Source organism: Macrotis lagotis, chromosome 5 (assembly GCF_037893015.1).
Source record: "Macrotis lagotis isolate mMagLag1 chromosome 5, bilby.v1.9.chrom.fasta, whole genome shotgun sequence".
NCBI lineage: Eukaryota > Metazoa > Chordata > Mammalia > Peramelemorphia > Peramelidae > Macrotis > Macrotis lagotis.
Window position 1 is genome coordinate 216,960,270 of NC_133662.1, and position 23,331 is coordinate 216,983,600.

At 35.9% G+C, this 23,331-nt stretch overlaps 1 protein-coding gene across 8 annotated transcripts in view; it reads right to left on the bottom strand.

Moving 5' to 3' along the window:
• Positions 1 to 23,331, bottom strand: part of ST7L (suppression of tumorigenicity 7 like) — a 187,233-nt gene that overhangs the window by 153,059 nt on the left and 10,843 nt on the right. For all 8 annotated transcript variants that reach the window (XM_074188445.1, XM_074188444.1, XM_074188450.1 and 5 more), the window contains exons 4-7: positions 20,757 to 20,811; positions 19,089 to 19,204; positions 5,235 to 5,313; positions 1,055 to 1,209 (exon numbers count right to left, since the gene is read on the bottom strand). In XM_074188445.1, coding sequence (XP_074044546.1) covers positions 1,055 to 1,209; positions 5,235 to 5,313; positions 19,089 to 19,204; positions 20,757 to 20,811 — 405 coding nt within the window. The remainder of the gene's footprint in view (positions 1 to 1,054; positions 1,210 to 5,234; positions 5,314 to 19,088; positions 19,205 to 20,756; positions 20,812 to 23,331) is intronic.

Consider the following 23,331-nt stretch of genomic DNA (forward strand, 5'->3'; position numbering starts at 1 on the left):
ATACTTTTTAACAGATGCAATTTCATTCGTTCCAGCTTACAAAATTATAAATTCCCACAGTTGTGTGTTATAACAACATGCAGTAATGAAATATACTGCATACATCAATATTTAGCCTAGAGAGGGGATATTATCCAAACCTGAATTTCCACAAACAAAAAGATTTAGAACTTAACTGTTAACAGATAATGCAATATATAAACATTCCAGTTTATTGTACACTAACTGCCAAAATGAAACTGAAGCCCTTTGGCCACAAAGAGAAGAAAGGGGTAGTATTGTTGCTCCTAATATCCTTGGTAAAAGTGTCTCCCTATGGAAAAAAGGGAGGTCTCAATTTTTGTGGTTCACCAAAGCACCACCTCAAGCACTTCATGGAGAATTTCAGAAACAATTAGTACAAGGTATAGAAAGTGAGTTCATCCATATCCCACTGCAATTCTCTGCCCTAACTGTAGCTATTCAGAGACTGAAAGCATTTGCTTTGGGATGATAGAGGAACAAAGCATTGCATTACCAACAAGAACAATCTAAAATACTGAACACAGCACCTTCCTTTTAGAAACAGCAAACTGTTTCAAGGTGAGTCTCTTCAATGATTCTCCCAATTTTCCCTTGAGATAAATTACATTTGTTTTAACCTTATAGAATTTGTTTTATTATAAAAATTTGTATTGTATCTTCTTTCAATATAATCACAGAAAAACTTAAGTCAGTATGTTTTCTCTTAATAAACACATTTTTTTCCTTTTTTTTAAGTTTACAAATAAAGTTAGGTAGATTATTTCCTATGAAAAGGAGCTAATCTATAAGCATTTACCTATTTTTTAAAAAAGAGAGTATTTGGAAAATATGCTCTACTCAGTTTAGTGTTTTTATTTTGAATTTTATTTATTTAAGGCAATGGGATTAAGTGACTTGCCCATGGTCACACAGCTAAGTAATTATTAAGTGTCTGAGACCAGATTTGAACTAAAATCCTCCTGACTCCAGGGCTGGTGTTCTATCTACCACACCACCTAGCTGCCCCTCAACTTAGTTTAGATGTGCTTACTAAGTTGGGCTTCGTGTTGAGGACTCTGGTGCTGGTGCTGCTGTGACCTCCTGTAAATTGTCTCTCCAGCTCTGAGGGCCTGTTTAAATAACTTCTCAGCATCTACAATCGTCGTCGCCTCCTCCTCAGCCAGCAGAACATAGGCGGTGGCACAACTACAAGAAAACAAAATGAAGGAGAAACAGTCCACCATCAACTCTCCTCTTCTGACCCCTTCATGTCTTTCCCAGTCTACTAAACTTCAAATGGAGCAGGTCAGGATTTTAATTCACTAGTTGCCTGTCATACACATGTAACCACAGTACACACTTTGCCACCTGAATCAGTTTTCTTTTTATCCTTTCTCGCCTCCTTTTTGCCTCTTTACTATCCTTTTCTTTGACTTCCCAGCCATCACCAGATTGAGCTGCCTCCACCCAGCCATCCTCCATAGCCCCTCTGGACTCCCCACTCTTAGGCACAGTTGGGATGCCACTGCCAAGAACGTTGGGCCTGGAGTCAGGAAGATCTGAACTCAAATCTGATTGAAGACAATTCACCAGCAGGGTAAGCTCTGGCAAGTAATGCAACCTCTGATTGCCTCAGTTTCTTCCACTGTAAAAATGGGGGAAAAGCACAGCATCTGCCTGTCAAAGTTGTTGTTCAGCACAGTGGCTGATGCTTGGTAGGCGGTATATAAATGTCTCTTTCTCTTCCCACACCAGGAATTCCCCCTGGATCTCTGGGCTCTGACAGCTGTGCTCTCAAATCTGCAAAGGGCTTTGACTGTTAGCTCACTGACCCTCACAACCCAAGAAAGGCAGACATTTTTTCCATTTTACAGATGAGAGGTTAAGTCATCATCCTGTAAGAGAAGCACTTTACCAGGTGCTTTGAGGAGAGTCTCTGACTCATCTCCCTCCAAAGCAAGCACTCCCCCACTCTTTATCCCCCTCACCCTGGTCTTCCTCCATCATACCCTAAGTATGTGGAGGGCAGGCCTGTCCTGCTTGCCTGTGTCTGTGTCCCTAGGGAAGGGTGCACAGTAGGAGCTCAAAGTCCTTTGCCATCTATCCTTTTTGGGGTTTTTGGTTCCACTGTTTATCTTTTTGCTACATCTTCTTCCTCTGAACTATGATCCTTCTCCATTTTTTCTTGAGGTATTAAAGGAGTAGGATAGTGAGAGGAAAAATATAAAATATACTGGATAAAAGTGTATAGTGTACAATATATTGTATTAAGAGGCAGGATGTTGAGTTACCCATAACTAAGTCTACTTTTATCTGTATATATTAAAATGCTTGTCCTTATTTCTCTATTTTAAAAAATTATATTCAATGAATAAAGATTTTTCAGGAATAGAGTGACTGAATTGTACAGGATAAATTTCTTTTTTCTAAAAACTTCTGATTCATGTCCTAGTAAATTTTTGCAAAAGGACAACTCCCCATCAGAGTCAGAGAGAAGATGAAAAAAAAATCATGAGATGAAGGTGATATAGGAGAAAATAATTGTCCCTGGTAAACACTACCTAGAAACTGTTTAATACAGCCCTCCTCACCCTGACTCTACTTTCCTTCATGCTGCTTCCTTTATGTCCAAAGTCTTACATATGGCATCCAAAACAAGTTCATCCTCCCTTTTTCCCCCCTCTATTAGTCTTCCCAATCTCAAACGCTGTTTGGTTTTTTTTTTTGGTTTTTGCAAGACAGTGAGGTTAAATGACTTACCCAAGGTCACATTGCTAGTTAAGTATTTCTAAGAGTCTGAGTCTGGGGGGCGGCTAGGTGATGCAGTGGATAGAGCACAGGCCCTGGAGTCAGGAGTACCTGAGTTCAAATCCAACTTCAGACACTTAATAATTTTTACCTAGCTGTGTGGCCTTGGTCAAGCCACTTAACCTCATTGCCTTGCAAAAAACAAAAAAAAGTCTGAGTCTGCATAGTAGCTCTGTTTGTGGTGGCAAAGAACTGGAAATCAAGTGAATGTCCATCAATCAGGGAATGGTTGAACAAATTGTGGTATATGTATGTGATGGCATACTAATTGTTGTATTAGAAACCAGGAGAAATGAGAATTTAGAGAAGCCTGGAAAGATTTGCATGAACTGATGCTGAGCAAGATAAGCAGAATCAGAAGAACACTGCACACCATAACAGCAACATGGGGGTGATGATCAATCTTAAAGGACTTGCTCATTCATCAGTGCAATAATCAGGGACAATTTTAGGGTATCTGCGATGGAGAATATCATCTGTATCCAAAGAAAGCATTGTGGAGTTTAAACAAAATCAAAGACTATTACCTTCAATTTAAAAAAAAAGTTATATTATGTATTACGTAATTTTGCTATCTCTTATATTTTATTTTTTCCTTAAGATTATGGTATTTCTTGCAACACATTCAATTTTGATCAATGTATAGCATATAAACAATGTAAAGACTGTCTTCTGTGGGGGATGGGGAGGGAAACCAGATTGGGGGGAAAATTGTAAAATTTTAAAAAATTGTTTTTAAAAGTCTGAGTCTCTTTTGATGAATTTGAACTCGTCCTCCTGACTTCAGGGCCAGTGCTCTATCAAGTGCACTACCTAGCTGCCCCCTATCCTTAACACTATTATAAGTCTTAGTCTTCCTCCTCACTGAAACTTAACTGTTCTATGTTCCCTCTTCCATTTGGGGTTAAGATCCCTGAACTTCCCAAGTTAATTACATAATTTAGTAAACTGAATCTTGCTAATATAATATTTTCAAAAACTAGAGGTGCCCTTATTCCCTCTAGCTACTGTGTTCATTTTAAAAGTCTCATCATTAAACTCTCTACTTTGTTTCTTTAACCCAGGAGAATAATGGAATTAATAGAACTATCTGGCCAGTTTAAAAAGGATGACAGTGAGACAGGGAGTCAATTAAGGGTTGTCCAAGACAAAATAATAACATTATGAAAATACTCTCTATATTACACTAGTCAAGAGTTTTCAATAAAAGTGAAGTGTGGGGCAGTGAGGTGGTGGAGCGGATGGAACACTAGTCCTAGAGTCAGGGGTATCTGAGTTCAAGTATGCCCAAGACTCTTCAGACTTCAGACAGCTCTATGACCCTGAACAAAGTCATCTAATCCTGACTGCCACAACAACAACAACAAAAAAGTGAAGTATAGAATAATTCCAATAACCAAGAGAAAACACTTAAAAAAGGAGAACTTGTAATTAAACTCAGTGTGTTATGAAGTATATGAAAATCAAAGAGAAAGGACTACTGAAATTATCTTTTTAGTAAAAAAGACTGTTTTAAATATCTCTTTACTCTACAATACCCACTAACTAATATCTCTTAACTCCTTAAAAATGTAATCCCAAACCTCCAAAATATATCTCCTGATGAAACTCTGGTTCCTTTCATTTTGCATCCTTTGGCATTTATAATTTCATATTTATACTTAGTAATATATTTTTAATGTTAAGTTGACTTGCAAATACACATTTCTTTTCAAATTAAACTGTAATTTTTTTTTTTAGGTTTTTGCAAGGCAATGGGGTTAAATGGCTTGCCCAAGGCCACACAGCTAAGTAATTATAAAGTGTCTAGGCCATACTTGAACTCAGGTACTCCTGGCTCCAGGGCCAGTGCTCTATCTACTGTGCCACCTAGCCGCCCCCCCAAACTATAATATGATTAAGAGCAGGAGACTACTTTTTACTTTGAATGTCCTTTTTGCACCTCAAATATCATTTTGGTTCAGAGAACTTTAGATGTTTAATAAATGCTTACTAAAAATGAAATGATTTTAAGGAACAGTATAATGAATCCCTTTCAAAAATTTATCAGAATAGAAAATAAATCTTTCAAAGTGGTACATGTGTGCATCTGTACTTTCAGACAGTCCTAGGGCCTATAGTATAATTACTAATTATTGTCAATCAGATTAGCAATCTCAGTTTTGAAAAAAAGAACTGTTCCTATTTTTAACATCTATTCAAATGCCAAAGTTTCAAAAACATAGCACAGTTGTAAAAAAAAAAGTTTAATGAATTCATGGTTCATGGTATGCGTATTCTGGAGGAAAAACTCCACAACTATTCCAGATTTCTATAAATAATAAATAATTAATGTAAAATGACATAAAAAAAGTTTGATAAAGCAAGTGTCTTGCGTATCCATTCCTTCAAAACAAACTTATTTTTATATATTTCAAACTTACTCATTGTTCAGTTCTAAAGCTTGATAAGCTGCTTTAATACGAGCTGGAGGATTTCTCTCTCGCCATGCTTTCTGCATAACTACAGAAAAAATTTCAAAACAGGAAAATTATAAATACAAATTCTCTTATACAAAAAGCTTTGGAGGCAAATATTATCAAATGTTCCTGAAATTCACCTGAATGGAACTGGGTTAATATCTCACATTAACCCAATTAACAGAATTCAACTCCATCCTGATCACATATGCCAAACATCATTGAGGACACATAGAATGAGAATTTCCATTTAATGTGAAAGCCTGAAGCATAATAATTATAAAGTATATCTTCTTCCTCACACATGTGAACAGCAGTTTTTTGAACTATTAAATTGATTAAGTCTCTATAAAATGTAAAAATACACATATACTAGAAAGGTGTGTTCAGTTTATATTAAGATAATCTACCGAGTTCAAGCCACAGATCACCTTATAATCAACCTGAACTATACCACCAATTCTTAGAAACCTGAAAGCTATGTTTTAATCCAGGAGGTGATTTTAATTTGCTTTTAATGTAAAAGACAAAAGAATCAACTTCCTACACTGTACACTTCTAGAAAACATCAGTAGTTTAATTTTTAACAAAATCTTAATTTAGACATCTCTTCAGCCAAAGGAAGAACACTGCCAACTTATTGCTACCATTTATTGGATTAACATAGAGATTTCACATCAAAAGTTTCTAAACAATAATTCAGAACTACAAACCTGGAACTATCTGGCATATTTCAGGTTTGATAAGAAACCTAGAGAATCTATGTATGTTTCTTTTGGAACAAAACCTGCAACTGTCTAGTAAGAATAATGTGGAAAATGGTTTGAGTTTTCCTTTGGAAACAAAATATTAGTCTTGGCTTAAAAAAGGAGACAATATGCTCCATTTGTGCAACAAAAATACATTCCTCATATCAAGCAAGTCACCAACTAGATGACAGCTAATGCTTCCTGAGTTTGATAAATAGATGTAACTCAGCATCTATCTAACAAGGACCAGGTAAAAGATAGTAATTCTGTTGAAACATTGAAATATTAACTAAGAAGGAAGTATATAGATACACAATATTAGGTGAGCTTACTTCCCCCCAACTTAGTTTTGTTACACTATTATAGGACTCTTTTTATAAATTACACAGCATATTCAAATTAAAATGTAAAAATTAAAACAGAATTAAGAAAACCTAAAGTAAATTGCCTTCCATACTTTTCACAAGAGAGAATAGCCAAATATCCACAGGTTCCAAAACAAGTACTGTTAAAAGATATTCCATAATTCAAATAACAGAAAGTTATGGGGGAAATGTACTTTAGGATATAACTATTAGAAAGCAACTGAGTTATATATTGTAATAAACAGAAATAATGCATTAAAAACAATCAGAAAAGATATCAGATATGTTTTCCAAAGACAGTACAAATATGTTTCATGTATTTAGTGATATAATCTCTCCCTTCCCTTATGGACAGGAAAATGAAAAAATTATGTGAGATGAGTAGCAATAAAGTTGAGAAGATAAATTTGGGTGAGGGAAGCACTGCTGTAGATTCAAGAGTTATCATCTAAACCTTAAGTCCTCAGAAAAATAAGCAAGCAGGGATATTGATGCCTTTCCAAATGACCTAAGCCTTCTTAATTGCTCTTCAAAATCAATGCAGTTACTTGGATTTGGGAGGGGGGGAGGAAGAAGAGGGTTAAGGAGAGGGAAACTGAGACTGGTGATTTTATAAAGGAAAGAATTCAAATCCATCTTGATCACATATGCCAAATATCATTGAGGACACATAAGAAAAGGAAGGGAACTTGGAATGCAGTAAGAAAGATGAATAACAGGACTGCTGTGGATTGCACAAATATGCATAAAAGTTCTAAAAGACCTAAAGAAGGCTTCAGAAACACAGGTTAGAGAATCTACAGAAGTTCTAGGGGAAGGTACAGACCAGAATTATAGATAAGAAGACATGGAAGGATTACAAACTCCATCGGAGAAGGGAACTGCTTTCACTGATAAGAGACACCAACCAACTAACAAATATCAAATTAGAAGATTTCTAGGAGACTTCTGTTCTTAATAAGGGGCAGCTAGGTGATGTAGAGGATAGAGCTTTGGGCCTGGAGTCAGGAAGACTCATCACTATGAGTGCAGATCCTGCCTCCAGACTTTTTACCTGTTTACCTCAGTTCCTCATCTGGAAAATGAGCTAGAGGAAAAAGCAGCAAACCACTCATGCCCTCAAATAAAGATAGTTTAGTGCAAAGATTAGGACATCAAAAGTATGTGAAAAAAATTATTCTTACAGTCTTCAGTTTTATCAGTGTGTCAGTTTAATTATCCCTACAACAATTCCTAAAAAGAAAATTATTAAATTTATCTAAGTCAACAGAGCCAAATAGGTAGTTTTCCCCTCCTTGTTCAAAGCCCATTTGATTAGATTTTTATGACCTCATGCAAACATAGTTTTAAAATAATAGCCAAGGGGCGGCTAGGTGGTGCAGTGGATAGAGCACTGGCCCTGGAGTCAGGAGGACCTGAGTTCAAATCCGGTCTCAAACACTTAATAATTACCTAGCTGTGTGGTCTTGGGCAAACCTTGCAAAAAAACCCCCCAAAACCTAAAAAGATAAAAATAAAAAATAGCTAGAATTTATATAACTCTTGAAGACTTATAAAACACTTCACAAATATTTTGATAATAAGCTTGGGAGATAAGTTATTAAAACACAATGATGTGAAAAATGCACTAAAACTTATAAGCAATTAACAAAAACTCCTAATTGAGAATATGTTTGAAATTTTAGAAAAGGTCAATGAGCTTCATTAAGCACACTTTGGTAGGTAAATTCCAATAAAGGCTTTTCCACAAGAAAAGCATGATCATTTATTAAGTGCTTTGCTAAAATCTTGATAAATTTTATTTCCAAAATTCCCTTGATCTACCAGTTTAAAAAATTCTTTCCAAAAAGGGAAATAATATTAGCCTAAAATAGATAACATGTTCTTGATGAAGTACTCTTATAAGTACTGATTTCTTTATTAAATGTTTACTAACCATGTACATGATAATCTGTTCTAGAATTTTGCCTAGAATTGAAGTCACGTTCACTGGCTTATAATTTGGAAACTCCATTTTTTTCCTTGAAAAAAAAAAAAAGCTGGACATTTGCCTTCTCCAATTCTGCAGTATCTCTTCATGTCTGGACAATCTTTCAAAGCTCAGTGGCAAGGCCCTAGCAATCTGCCAGTTCTTTCACTACCTTAGGGATATAATTCAATTGAGCCAGGTGACCTGAACTCATGAAGGGCAGCTTTATGTTCTCTAGCTCCTTATTTCTGCTGGGTATCAACCTTCTAATATGAAATTTTTGTTCTACCCTTTTCAGTACAAAGAAGGTTCTTTCTGGAGAAAAAAAAACAAGCAAAATAAGAGATCTGGGAGGTTCCACGTTCTCTCTTTCCTCACATATCATTGTCTTCCCCCATCTCTTCTTTGAGCTTTTTCTTGGCTTCAGCATAGCAAAACCACCTGCTTTTTTATCTGCTTTGATCTAATACTACTAACACTGCTCTTCCAGGAACGTACCATGCCTTGTATCAGTCTTCCACTCCTCATTCTTCCCTTCATCTTCTGTACATGTCTTTTAAAAAATCCAGGTTGGTTGTAGAGTACCATGTGCCTCCATACTAACCTCTTTAGATAACTTCCATTTCTTCTCATTAGAATTGAATTTCTCAGTGACTTCAGAAGTTTATATGTAAGAGTTTCCTATCCATCCCTCCTGGGCTGATTTCACTTTTAGGATTTTTATCTAAAGGATCATAACCATACTTTCTCCTAAGCCACTCAAAATCTAAGATCTATACCAGACTATGCCTTTCCTCTCCTCTTTTACCAATTCTAAGGCAGCGATCCTCCCAAAGTTTCTATTTTTCCATCCTGCACCTAGCAATCAGTTTTTCTTTGTTGGTGTGAATAAGATCCAGAACAGAATTTCCCCTTGTTGATTCCTCCATCTTTGGAAGGATGAAATTATGAATAATTCAAAAAATTATTAACTTTTATTTTGCTTTTGGCAGAGAGAAAACTTTAGCATATGTCTAAATAACTGAAGTTCACCATCACTAGGATATCTTTCTTCTCTGCCAGACTTCTTTCTAGACAGGTAGTCTATAAATTACTCTGACAAAATACTGCTTATTTTTATTTGGGTTTATCTGTCTCTTGTGTTCTTCTGGGTGTCTCTATTAGTATTCTTCTTCCTAATTTGTAGCTACTCTCTACAGTATCTAACTCCTTGTGCATCAAAGTCCTTTTCATTGGATTTCAAGATTTTCAAGCCTCCATGAAAACGTATTTTTTTTTGACAACTGAGTTGTTAAAATGGTATCTAGCTTTTTCAAGGACGATTTCAGAAAAACTTGGAAAGACTGAACTGATGCAAAGTGAAATGAGCAGAACCAGGAGAATATTATCACGGTAACAGCAATACTGTATGAGATCAGCATAAGGACAACTTCACTATTTCCAGTAATAAAATGATCTAAGTCAATTCCTAATGACTTTGGAAGAAAAATGCAATCCTGCTCTGTAGAAAGAATTGATGGGAGTCTGAATGTAGATCAAAATATACTATATTTTACTTTATATTTCTGTGGTGGGTTTTATTTTTGGGTTTTTTTCCACAACATAACTAATAGGGAAATATGTTTTATATAACTGCACATGTATAATATATATATATATATATATCAAATTGCTTATAGTCTCAGGAAGGAGAGAGGAGAGGGAAAGAGAGAATTTGGAACTCAAACTTTTTAAAAACAATTGTTATTGGGGAATCGCTTAACAAACTGTGGTATATGTATGTTATGGAACACTACTGTTCTATTAGAAACCAGGAGGGATGGGAATTCAAGGAAGCCTGGAAAGATTTGCATGAACTGATGCTGAGTGAGATGAGCAGAACCAGAAAAACACTGTACACCCTAACAGCAACATGGGGGTGATGATTAAACTTGATGGACTTGCTCATCCCAGAGAAAGAATTATGGGGTTTGAACAAAGACCAAAGACTATTACCATGGAACCAATGTAAAGACTAACAGTGCCTTCTGTGGAGAGTGGGGGGAGGGAAGCAAGAATGGAGGGAAAATTATAAAACTCAAAATAAATAAAATCTTTCTTAAAAAAAAAAATTGTTGGGGCAGCTAGACGGTACAGTGGATAGAGCACCGGGCCTGGAGTCAGGAGTACCTGAGTTTAAATCCAGCCACAGACACTTAATAATTACCCAGCTGTGTGGCCTTGGGCAAGCCACTTAACCCCACTGCCTTGCAAAAAAAAATTGTTAAAATGTTTTTACATGTAATTGGAAAAAATAAAATATTATTTTTAAAAAAGTGTTGAGTTCTCTCTCCTTCAGAAATAGTTTCATATTCACTTCTTGATTCCAAATATTTCAGTGATTTTTATTCATTTCTGAATAACATTCTTCAAACCTCCTATCAAACACAGTCAAGATTCCTCTCTGATACTTTAGATATTTTTCTTTGATGTCACATTGAACCCTTTGGTTTTAAGAAAGACTTCATTTGTCTTCATAACTAAGAATCAAGAGATATTCATCAAGTCTCTTTACCTTATCTTCTAGGAATATAATCAAACTGCATTTTGAGCACAAATAAGTTATTTAATAATGACAGAAATACAAACATTACATATAAGTCACTGAAAGATTTGTTCTCCATCCCTACTAAAACCAAGATTCTTAGACTTGTAGGTGTTGCTACCTTCCTTGAAAAATTGTCATCATTGGATGAACAGAACCAGAAAAACACTATACATCCGAACAGCAACATGGGGGTGATGGTCAACCTTAATGGACTTGCTCATTCCATCAGTGCAACAATCAGGAAAAATTTGGAGCTCTCTGCAATGGAGAATACTATCTGTATCCAGAGAAAGAACTGTGGCATTTGAACAAAGACCAAGGACCAAGGACTATTACCTTTAATTTAGGGGAAAAAAAAGCTGATATCTTATTGTCTGATCTTGCCATCTCTAATACTTTGTTTCTTCCCTAAGGATATAATTTCTTTCTCCTCATATTCAATTTGGATCAGTGTATACCATGTAAACAATGTAAAGACTGACAAATTGCCTTCTGTGGGGGTTGGGGGAGGGAAGTAAGATCAGGTGAAAAATTGTAAAACTCAAAATAAATAAAATCTTTATAAAAAATAAAAGGGGGTGGCTAGGTGGTGCAATGGATAGAGCACCAGCCCTGGAGTCAGGAATACCTGAGTTCAAATCCGGCCTCAGACACTTAATAATGACCTAGCTATGTGGCCTTGGGCAAGTCAATTAACCCTATTTGCCTTCCAAAAAAAAAAACCCTTAAAAAAACTTATAAGACTTTACATTTATTCCTATTAAATTTTAATTTACTCAAAAAAATTGTCATCATTGGAATGAGTGTAGAAACAGAAGGCAGGGGTAAATGTAATTAGGAATCAGGTGTACCAACTCGCTGAACTCCTAAAGTATATTAAGGCACCAACAAGGCCTAGGTTCAGTGTTTCAGACTAGAGTTTAGAGATATATGAAAAGTAAGAAAATAATAAGAGGTGAAAACTCTGAGGTCAGAGATATAATCCCTCTGAATTCCTTCTAAGAAGGAACAGGAAACCAAAGAAATGAATATAGTTCAGCAAGAACTGATGCCCCAGACTAGATCTTTTGCTATGAAATCAGACATAGATGGTTAGGGAGTTTGGCTAAGAAGGGAAGAAAGTAAGATAGGGAAGACATTGAATGTAACAGAAGTACACACACACAAAAAATTTTCTTCTAAAGATTGAGGACCTAAGCATGTCTATCAGTATTAAAAATTAAATGAAATTGGAATAAAATTCTGAAAGTATAATAAAATTAAGGCTGCATGGAATCAATAATGCACAGGGATTAGACTTAAAAAGGATAAGGGTTAACTTCAGTTGAGACAGAAGGAAGAAAAGATTTTATGATAAAGCTAACATGTTTTGAGAAAAAGAAGAAATTTGAGACCTTTCCTACTGCATTACTTTGAACATTTCAGAAGAATTGGAAGCTAAGCTAACTGCTATAAAAGGTGCAACTCTAGTTGTAATGTTGAGAAGGAAAGCTGATGTAGGGAAACATATAAAGAGGTTAAGTGGCCCTTTTTTTTTGATACTGCTATTATTTCTGTGCCACCTAAAACAATCATTATCTTTTATTCTAATTTTTCTCTTCCTGCACAGAGCACTATTACCATTCCAGTCACCCAGGTTCAAAACTCCAGACTTCCTCAAATGTTCTCTCTCCTTCACTTCACATATCCCATCAATGGACAAATCTTGTCAATTCTGTTTAAAGAATAGATCTTAAATGGCTTAACAAACTGTGGTACATGTATGTCATGGAACACTACTGTTCTATTAGAAACCAGAAGGGATGGGAATTCAGGGAAGCCTGGAAGTATCTGCATGAACTGATGCTGAGCTAGACGAGCAGAACCAGAAGAACACTGCACACCCTAACAACAACATGGGGGTGATGGTCAACCTTAATGGACTTGCTCATTCTATCACTGCAACAATCAGGCACAATTTTGGGGTATCTGTGACAGAGAATACCATCTGTAGTCAGAGAAAGAATCATGGAGTTTGAACAAAGACTAAAGACTATTACCTTTAATTAAAAAAAAACTATCTTATTATGCAATTTTGTTATCTCTTATACTTTATTTTTCTTCCTTAAGGATATGATTTCTCTTTCATCACATTCAACTTAGATCAATGTATACCATGGAAACCATGTAAAAACTAACAGACTGCCTTCTGTGGGGGTGGGGGAGGGAAGCAAGAGTAGGGGGAAAATTGTAAAACTCGAAATAAATAAAACCTTTCTTTTATTTAAAAAAAAGAACAGGAGCGGTTAGGTGGCTCAGTGGACAAAGCACTGGCCCTGGAGTCAGGAGTACCTGGGTTCAAATCCGACCTCAGACACTTAATAATTACCTAGCTGTGTGGCCTTGGGCAAGCCACTTAACCCCATTGTCTTGCAAAAACTAAAAACAAACAAACAAACAGATCTTTAATTTAATTTATCTTTAATTTATCTCCTTTTCTCTACTCACATTGCTACCATTCTAATAAAGACCCTTATCTATAATCTTTCACCTATACTATTGCATTCTAAATAGGAGTCTTCCTGCTTCTAGATTCTCTCCTCTCTAATTCATTTCTCATATAGCTGCCAAATGTTACTCCTAAAGCACAAGTCTGACCTTGTCACTCCTTAACTGAATGAGCACCAGTGACTCCTTTTTAGCTGTAGAACAAAATATAAATCCTTTTGTTTTTGCTTTTGAAGTCTTTTAAAATCCAGTCAGATTGGTCTACTTTTATTCCCCACATAGAACACTTCATCTCCCATCTCTTAGGATTTTGCTACTTTCCCTCTCTGGATTCTCTAAGAATACTTATCATTCAATGTTCAGTTAAAGCACCACCTTCAACAGGATACTTATCCAGATTCCCTCAGTTACCAGTTCCTAAAAATTATTTTGTATGTAACTTGCATTTAATTTTCCAAGTGCATGTACTTGTTTTCCTCCAATAGTATATGAGCTTCTTAAGACAAGGGACTGTTTCTTACTCTCAGTGACTAACACAATGCCTTACATATAGCAGGCAATTAATAAATGCTTGATGATGATAAGGTTTGTCATTCATTCTCAAAGATCAACATCGGGAGGTGATGCCATAACAAGTACATGAGTTGGATTTGACTGAGGGGGAGCTGTGCTTAAACACCAGCCTTACCTTCTCCTCCAGAGTCATCAGTGGCCAGATATGAATGAGGACTGAGATGGCCCTGGATGCAAGGCAGCCAAGTTGAAAAGACTTACCCAAAGTCACACAGCCAGTAAGTGGCAAGTGTCAGGCTGGATTCAAACTCCCATTCTCCTTACTCCAAGACCAGTGCTCTATCCACTGTGCCATCTAGCTGCCCTAATAAGTGCTTAGTGAATTTTTAAAGATAAAATTATATTCTATTTTCACAAAGATCTTCCTCCTATCTTTCTGTAATCCCTCAACAAAACTCTTCTTACAAATGTGTATAGTCAAGCAAAACAAATTCCTACACTGATCATGTTTAAAAAAAATTAAAAAACTGATTTCATCTGCTCTCTCCATCCATCTTCTCTGTCAGGAGGATGGGAGCATGTTTCATCATGTGAATTGTGGTTGATTATTCTTAGCTCCAAATCCAATGGTCTTCTCTATCTTCATTCTCCTTGATCTCTCTGCAGTCTTTGACACTATTGATTCTCCTCTCTAGGGATACACTACCACTCTCCTTTCCTCCTAACAATCTGATCACTCCTCTGCCTCCTTTGTAGGATTCTCCTTCTGATCACACTCTCTAACCACAGGCATCCCTCAGGGTTTTATCTACTCTTTTCCCTCTCATCAGCTTGATTGATTTATCATCTGTATGCTGATGATTCTCTAATCTACTTTTCCTGCCCCAATCTTTCTGTTTATCTCCAGTGAGATAAACACCCCAACTGCCATTTAGACATCTCAAACTAGATATCCAGTAGACAGCCCAGTATGTCCAAAACAGAATTAATTCTTTCTCTCTAATCTCTCCTGCCCTACCTTTCCCTATATTACCATAGAGGGCAGCACCATTTTCCAGTCTCTCAGTCTTACAACCTAGGAGTCATCCTGGACTCCTCTCTATCTGGGATACTGCATATCTATACTATTATCAAGGTCTTTCAATTTTATCTTTACAACATCTCTTGAACCTGCCCTCCTTTGTACTCTCCCACAATGGGTCAGACCCTTATCACTTAGCACCAGGACTATGTAATAGCCTGCTGGTGGGGTTGCCTGCATCAAGTCTCTTCCCAATCCAACTTGAATCCATCCTCCTCCATTCAGTCCCTAAAGTGATTTTCTAACACTCTTGTCTGATCATGTAACTACCCTAGCAACTCAATAAACTCCAATGGCTTCCTATGGCCTCCAGGAGAAAATACAAATTGCTGTCTGGCATTCAAAACCCTTTATAATCTAGTTCCTTCCTACCTTTCCAATCTTCTTACACCTTACTCCGCAACACGTACTCTTCAATCTAGTGACACTGGCCTCCTCCTGGCTATTCCAAGAACAAGACACTTTATGTTTTTGCTTCAGACATTTTCTATTGCAGTCTCCCATTCCTAGAATGTTCTCCCTCCTTCACTCCAACTACTGACCTCCCTTTAAGTCCCAATTAAAATCCCACCTTCTACACAGGAAGCCTTCCCCAATCCCCTTCTAATTCTAGTGCCTTCCCTCTGTTATTTCCTATTTATCCTGTATACAGTTTGCATATACATTTTTGCATAATTTTTTTGTTTGCATTCTGTCTTCTCCATTAGATTATAAGCTCCTTGAGGGCAAGGATTGTCTTTTGGATCTTTAGCTTTAGTGTTTAACACAGAGCCTTGGCAAATAGTAGGCATTTAATAAATGTTTACTGATTGAATGATAAAAAATCCTAAGTCTTTCAATGTTGTTTTTCTTTATAATATTGTAGTTATTATGTAAAGTCTTCTTTTGGTTCTGCAGCTTCACTTTGCATCAGTTCATACATATAACAGACATAAATAGGAAACTATCCCCTTTTACCATTTCTTACAACCCAACAACAGTATTTGCTCATATTTCTGTATAACTTATTTAGCTTCTCCCCAGTTGGTGGGCACCCCCTTTGCTATCATAAAAAAAAACTGCTATAAATATTTCTATATATTGGTTCCTTCTCCTTTCCTTGATTTCTTTAGGCTATAGTCCTAATGGTGTTACCACTGGGTCAAAACACAATTCTCTAATTATCAGTGATTTGGAGCATTTTTTCATGAGGTTATTGATAGCTTATATTTCTTCCCTTACCTATTCATATCCTTTAACCTTTTATCAATTAGTTAATAGCTCTTATTCCTTCTATATCTTAGAAATGAGACCACTGGGCAGCTAGGTGGCACAGTGAACAGATCATTGGCCCTGGAGTCAGGAGGACCTAAGTTCAAATTTGGCCTCAAACACTTAATAATTGCCTAACTGTATGACCTTGGGAGATCATTTAACCCCATTGCCTTAAATAAAATTTAAAAAAATTTAAAAATTAAAAAAGAAATGAGACCTTTATCAGAGAAATTTATTGCAAAGATTTCGCCCATTTGTCTGCTACTCTTCCAACTTTTGTTATCCTTCTCTATTTCATTTGGTCATGAACTCTTCCTTTATCTGTATATGTGGTCAGAGTTAATTTCTTCCTTGTTTCTCTAATTTGTTTATGATATTACCCTTTACACCTAAATCATATACCCTTCTGAAGTCTATATGGTGTGCATTATTGAGCTTAACTAGTTTCTTCAAAACTGTTTTCCAGGTTTCCCCAACAGTTTTTGTCAAATAGTAGGTTGTCTCACCCTACTGGGATTTTATCCTTGGGATTTTATCAAACATAATCTATTGTACACTTTTGCTTCTATATATTGTGCAACTATAGCCATGTGAACAAATGTTTTAAATCACTACTGATTAACAAAATGCACATTAAAAATAACTCTGAACTATCACTCCACACTGATCAGATTGGCTAATGTGACAGAAAAGAAAAACAACAAATGTTGGAGGAAATGGGGGAAAATTAAGCCACTGTCAGTAAATTTGTGAACGGATCCACCCATCTTGGAGAGCAATATGTAAACTGTATCTGGTCCTCCGTTTTCATGCTCATATAATCGAGAAGTCACTGTTAAAGAACTTTTCTAAAGCAGGCTTCTATTACTGACATGCTAAAATCTACAGGACAATGAAGCATAGACTACATAGAGTATAGAAGAATTAAACTAGTCTGTTCTACTGATCAACCTATTTCTTAACCAATGTTTTGATGATTACTACTTTGTAGTATAGTTTGATATCTGATGTTGCTGGGTGCCTTCTTTCCCATTTTTTTCATTAATTTCTTTTATATTCTTGATTTCTCATTCTCCCAGATGAATTTTATTATTTTTTCTGGATCTATAAGTAATTTTTTGGTCATTTTATATGGCAATGGGTAAATAAATTCACTTAGAAGGTTATTCATTTTTATCATATTGGCTTATCCATAAGTAATTAATATTTCTCCACTAATTTCTATTTATCTTTGGTACAGAGGGATTGAATAGTAGTGGTGATAATGAGTAGCCTTGTCTTATCTGTGATATTATTATAAAGATTTCTAGTTTACCCTTATTACAAATAATTCTAACTCTTGGTTTTAGATAGATACCACTTATATTAAGGAAGATTAATTTTTTCCTATGCTTTCTAATGTTTTTAACAGGAATAGGTATTATATAACATCAAAGCTTTTTCTGCATCTATTAATATGTAATTATGTGATTTTTATTCTTGTATTATTATAACTATTTATGGTAATGGTTTTCCTAACACTAAACCAGTCCTGCATTACTAGTATAAATCTAGCTTAGTCATGGTGTAATATCTACATGAATTCTTATTGAATACTGTTGAATGTTGAATGTTATACTACACTACTAGAAGCACTATACCTCTAAAGTATTTCCTCTACCTTCTGTTTCTAGGTACAGTTGCTTCTAACTATATACAGCAATTGCCTTGGGTTCATACACATTCAGCCCAGCAAAAATGTTTGATGATAAACATCATTTAAATGAAGACACACCATCTATATCTTCAGACTACATAGTTTTGCTTATTTCCTAAAGAAACAAGGGTGGGGGCAGCTAGGTGGCACAGTGGAAAGAGCACCAGACCTGGAGTCAGGAGTACCTGAGTTCAAATCCGGTCTCAGATACGTAATAATTACCTAGCTGTGTGGCCTTGGGCAAGCCACTTAACCCCCACTGCCTTGCAAAAACCTAAAAAAAAAAAAAAGAAAAGAAAAGAAACAAGGGTGGCAGGGGTGGCTAGGTGGTGCAGTGGCTAGATTACTGGCCCTGGAGTCAGGAGTACCTGAGTTCAAATAAGGCCTCAGACACTTAATAATTACCTAGCTGTGTGGCATTGGGCAAACCACTTAACCCCATTTGCCTTGCAAAAAAACCTAAAAAAAAAAAAAAAAGAAAAAAGAAACAAGGGTGGCACAGTGGAAAGGACACTGAACCTGGAGTCAGCAATCTTGATTCAGACACATCCTCACATTTACCAGCTGTGTGATTGACCCTGGACAAATCACTTAACTTGTCTGCCTCAGTTTCCTTAACTGTAAAATGGGAATAACACCACTACATGTGTTTTTGTGAGAACCAAATACTGCTTGTAAAGTGCTTAGCTCAACATCTGGCAGCCTGCAGATGCTACATAAATGTGAACTATCATTAATATTAGGTCCATGGAGATAAGCTTTGAGAACTGCTGACTGCTCTATTGCTTTGCAGCCCTAACTACTCACAGGCCCAGTGCAGGTCAACTCCCTCTCTAGTTTCCTCCCTCCTACCATATTACAAATGTTTTGAGATAATCACTTTGTATTCAAAACAATGCAGTCTCCATATAATTAAGTCACTGATACTACCCATCTGAAGGTCAACTTCCTTTGGGAAACATAAGAAACACCTTCCCAAAGTTTATTAAGTACAATGAAACTTTAATTCTCAGCTATGAGTGTACCATGATCAATGCTATGAGCGAGCTATAGAAACCTTTAAATAACTTCCATAATCATCACTTCTCTTATTACTATGAAGGGAAAAAAATAATACCTGTATCTGAAGGACGTAGAGAATCAGTATCACAAGTGAAAAAGGTCTGATGATCCTGAGCAGACAAGTTCATGTCGTAGTATGTAAGTGGTTCCTTACCCGTCACCCATGTATATCTTTACAAAAACAAAGAAAATATTCAGACTGAATGGAGCAGATAACTGTCAACTTCAACAGACACCATTTTAAATGTTAAAATGTGCCACAATCAATTTTGCTTTTGGAAAGCATTAGTATTTTGTATTTATTATTTACTAAAATAATTTGCTGTACCTCAGCACTGATTTGCTAAAAAAGAACAATGAAATTAGAAATAGAGGCAACAGGATAGAGTGGAAAAAATGCCGGACATGATGTCAGAAGTCCCAAGTTTGAATCCCAGTTTTCATGTTCATTCACTATGTATTCCTAAAAAAGCTGTATAAGCTCTCTGAGCCTCACCTGTAAAATGAAGATAATAATGCTTGCACTACCTATGTCACAAGCCTGTTCTAAGGAAAGAATTTTGTAAATTTTAAAGTACTAGAGAAGTCTGAATTATTATCATATCACATTTTTTTTTTTAGGTTTTTGCAAGGCAAATGGGGTTAAGTGGCTTGCCCAAGGCCACACAGCTAGGTAATTATTAAGTATCTGAGACCGGATTTGAACCCAGGTACTCCTGAGTCCAAGGCAGGTGCTTTATCCACTACGCCACCTAGCCACCCCCTTATCACAGTTTCTACCACATTGTATGATTGTAAGAAATGCTTACTGACTACTGACACCAACCACAATAATATAGGTCCTTCTTGCCTTATCGAAGCTCCTAAAGAGAAAAAAGTACTCTCAAAGAATTATTGGCCAAGTTATCAAGAGATCCATAAAAATGTTGCCATCATTACCAAATAAATTATTTCTATTTGCCTCAATGTGAACCACGGTATTTCTCAGCCTAAATGATCAAATAAAATATACTATCAACAAACCTGGAGTAACAGCCAAATAACAAAATCAAAAATACATATTTTCTATGTAGTGTAAAAATGTCCAATATTATTAGGAAAAAATAAACAAAGCAGTATAGGTATAAACATAAACAAAAAAAAAATCCCAAAACCAGGCAAAGCATACTAAACAAACTAAGCTGAAGTAGAGTCCCATAACAACAAATTTATATTCAAAGTGAAATACTCAAAGTAAACTCTCCCCTACAGTTCACTATCCCTCCCATTCTAAAGTCCAGTGTAAAACTGAGAAATATGCTAATACCTAAAATGCTCTTTTATTCTGGTTTCTTCTGAACACTTTCTATAAAAATTAGGATTCAAAACATCTTTTTTTCCTAAATTGTATATCAAGAGAATAAAGGAGGAATGCTTACTGTAAGTAGAATATAATTACTTCAAATGTAATATTTTTTCTTTTTGTATCCTCAGTTCCTATAGCACTATGTATATTGCAGGCACTTACTAATGTTAACTGAAGTGAAGGAAATGGTAACAAGCTTCTACAAGCTAAGCCTTAGGCAAATCACATTGCCTCAATATATTCTAGCTTTTCCTACCTACAAATGGGGCACAATTGCTTACCTATTTCACAGAAGAGTGGTAGTTTTAATATTCACAAAATTTGTGGACTAAATATCATTATTTCTAATACATTTAAAATTAAATTTAAGTATAATACCTTCTATATTCAGCTCCTCTGAAAAGATTTAAAGGGTTTCGCCATACCTTGCATTCTAGAAAAGTAAAATGAAAACAGTTAAAATTCTGAAAGCAAAACTACATATGACAATTAAAGAAAAAACAGTTTGAAATGAAGAAGACCATTAATTCACTCATTCATTCAACATTTATTTACAAAGTATTTTCTATTGTGCTAGGTGTTATGGAGAAAACAAGGATGATTAAAATTAGGTCACTACCTCTAAAAACCTTACATTCATGAGGAAGAGATAAGTCAAGGAAGCAGATATCCAGGATATAAAGAAGCAGGGAAAATATTCAAACAGTTCAGTGAAGGGAAAGCTAACTTCTCAGTAGGAGAAAACAGAAAAAAAAGCCCAAAGCAGGTGATAGTATTTCAGTTAAGATTTGAAGGCTGAGTAGGACTAGAAGGGTTAGATATTTATGAACAAAGGCAAAGAAAGGGAAAATGTATGATGTGTGCTGGAATAAATAAATAAACAAACAAATAAATAAATAAGTGAAAATTGGGAAATGTTTAACAAAATCAATGAAAATATAACACAGATAATGTTAATTCATGACTTTTTAAGTAAATACAGGGATCCCCTTCCATTTGATTTTGACTCCAAAGGTTTAGATATTATTCAGTAGGCAGAGAAAACCATTTAAGGTTTTTAGAACTGTAAATTTAGGAAGATTATGATAGTAAATATCAGGTAGGACATGGCATCAAAATTATTTCTATTGTGATAATAACTCATCTTTACTTGTGGACAAATAGGAAAAATACACAATCAATCCATTTGCGCTAGGCAAAAATTGCTCTTCTCTCCCTCTGGTCATCCATGGGATGGTGAGATTTGCTATCATTCCTCCCAATACTTTTGAAATACTATCAGCCTTGATTTCACTTTGATGTTATTTTTTTAAACAAATTATTTGGTTCCAACAGTTGAATTTTTTATGTAAGATGAGTCAAAATTACCAATCTTGTAAAATAACATGCTGATTTTTTTAATCCTCCACCAATATTCTTCTTTTTTTTTTTAAGGTTTTTGCAAGGCAAACAGGGTTAAGTGGCTTGCCCAAGGCCACACAGCTAGGTAATTATTAAGTGTCTGAGACAGGATTTGAACCCAGGTACCCGTGCTTTATCCACTACACAACCTAGCCACCCCCACCAATATTCTTCTGGAGAAATTAGGTGGGATGGAGCACTTGGCTTGGAATCAGGAAGATTCATCTTCAAGAATTCAAATCTGGCCTCAGGAATTTACTGGCTATATCAGCTCCTGCTTGCCTCAGTTCTGCATCTATAAAATGAGCTGGAGAAGGAAATGACAATCTACTCCAGTAACTTTGCCAAGAAAACCCTAAAATGGGGACACAGAGTCAGACATGACTGAAATGACTGAAAACTTAAAAAAAAAAAAAAGGTTCTATTCTGGTACTTAATCATGGCATGGCAGAATCCCTGAGTTCTAAAAGTCTTACTGGCAGTGTTCAAGTTCTTACTGGGTTGACCCAACAAGAACCACTTCAGTGATGAACTGTTGTTCAAAAGCCCAGGTTAAGTTCAAAAAAGCTCACCTTAAGACAGACTAATGGGCAACGAACTCCTTGATATAGCAACTCAGGAAAGTGGTCTATTAAAGCATAATTTTGGAAGTAGGGGGGCTATATCGATGGGAAGAAGACCCATAACAATTAAATCATGAGTCTTTTGAAGCATTATTCTATTAGAATTAGATTATCTATGTGGAACAGAAAGAAAATCGTAAAATCAATAATCTTCAAATCATCTATATCTAGTGACAGAATAAATCATTTTTCACATGCCCTAATAAATTTTTTCTAATTATGTTTGACTTAGATTAATTATAGCTGAGAGACAAAGAGTATGTATCTTATAACATAGAAACTCAGTCTAGATTTAAAAGTTGACTGTGCATAACTGAGTACTACGGCCCCCCCCCCAAAAAAAGAGCAGAAAAGGGCAAAGCAAAGATGATAGATAGAAAGCAATATTGTCAAGCTCCTTCTCCACCAATTCCTCCTAATAGATATAGAAAACCCAAATGGGGAAATCCAGAAAGTAAAGTGAATCCTTTGGCCAAAAAAGCTCAGCAAAGGGAGACAACCAGAGAAATCTGTGGACACTAGGGACAGAATTGGGTGACCACTATAGTACCCAGAGAGAGAGGCTGAGTATAAGGGCAAGAAAAGGTATCAGACCCAAAGAGGAGGCACTCTGACAGGTACCAAATAGCAGCTTTATCATCCACTACCCAATCTCCAGGGTAGAGCAAGGTGACCGGCTCATGGCATTGACATCCTGGGTAAGTAAGTCATGGCCAGCATATGGAAAAAAAAAAAGTATGTAAGTCATCAGCAGCAATTATGGCTCAAATTTTAGGAGTGAGGCAGGATCTCACCTTCATGTAGCCCAGTTGCAAAAGAATAACCAAGGTGGGAATCCTAGGTCAAAAGAAAACCTAACATTCAGCCTCTCTGAACCAACAGAGCTTCTAGCTGGCTGACCAAAGTTGGGTCCAGCAGCACCCCTTCCT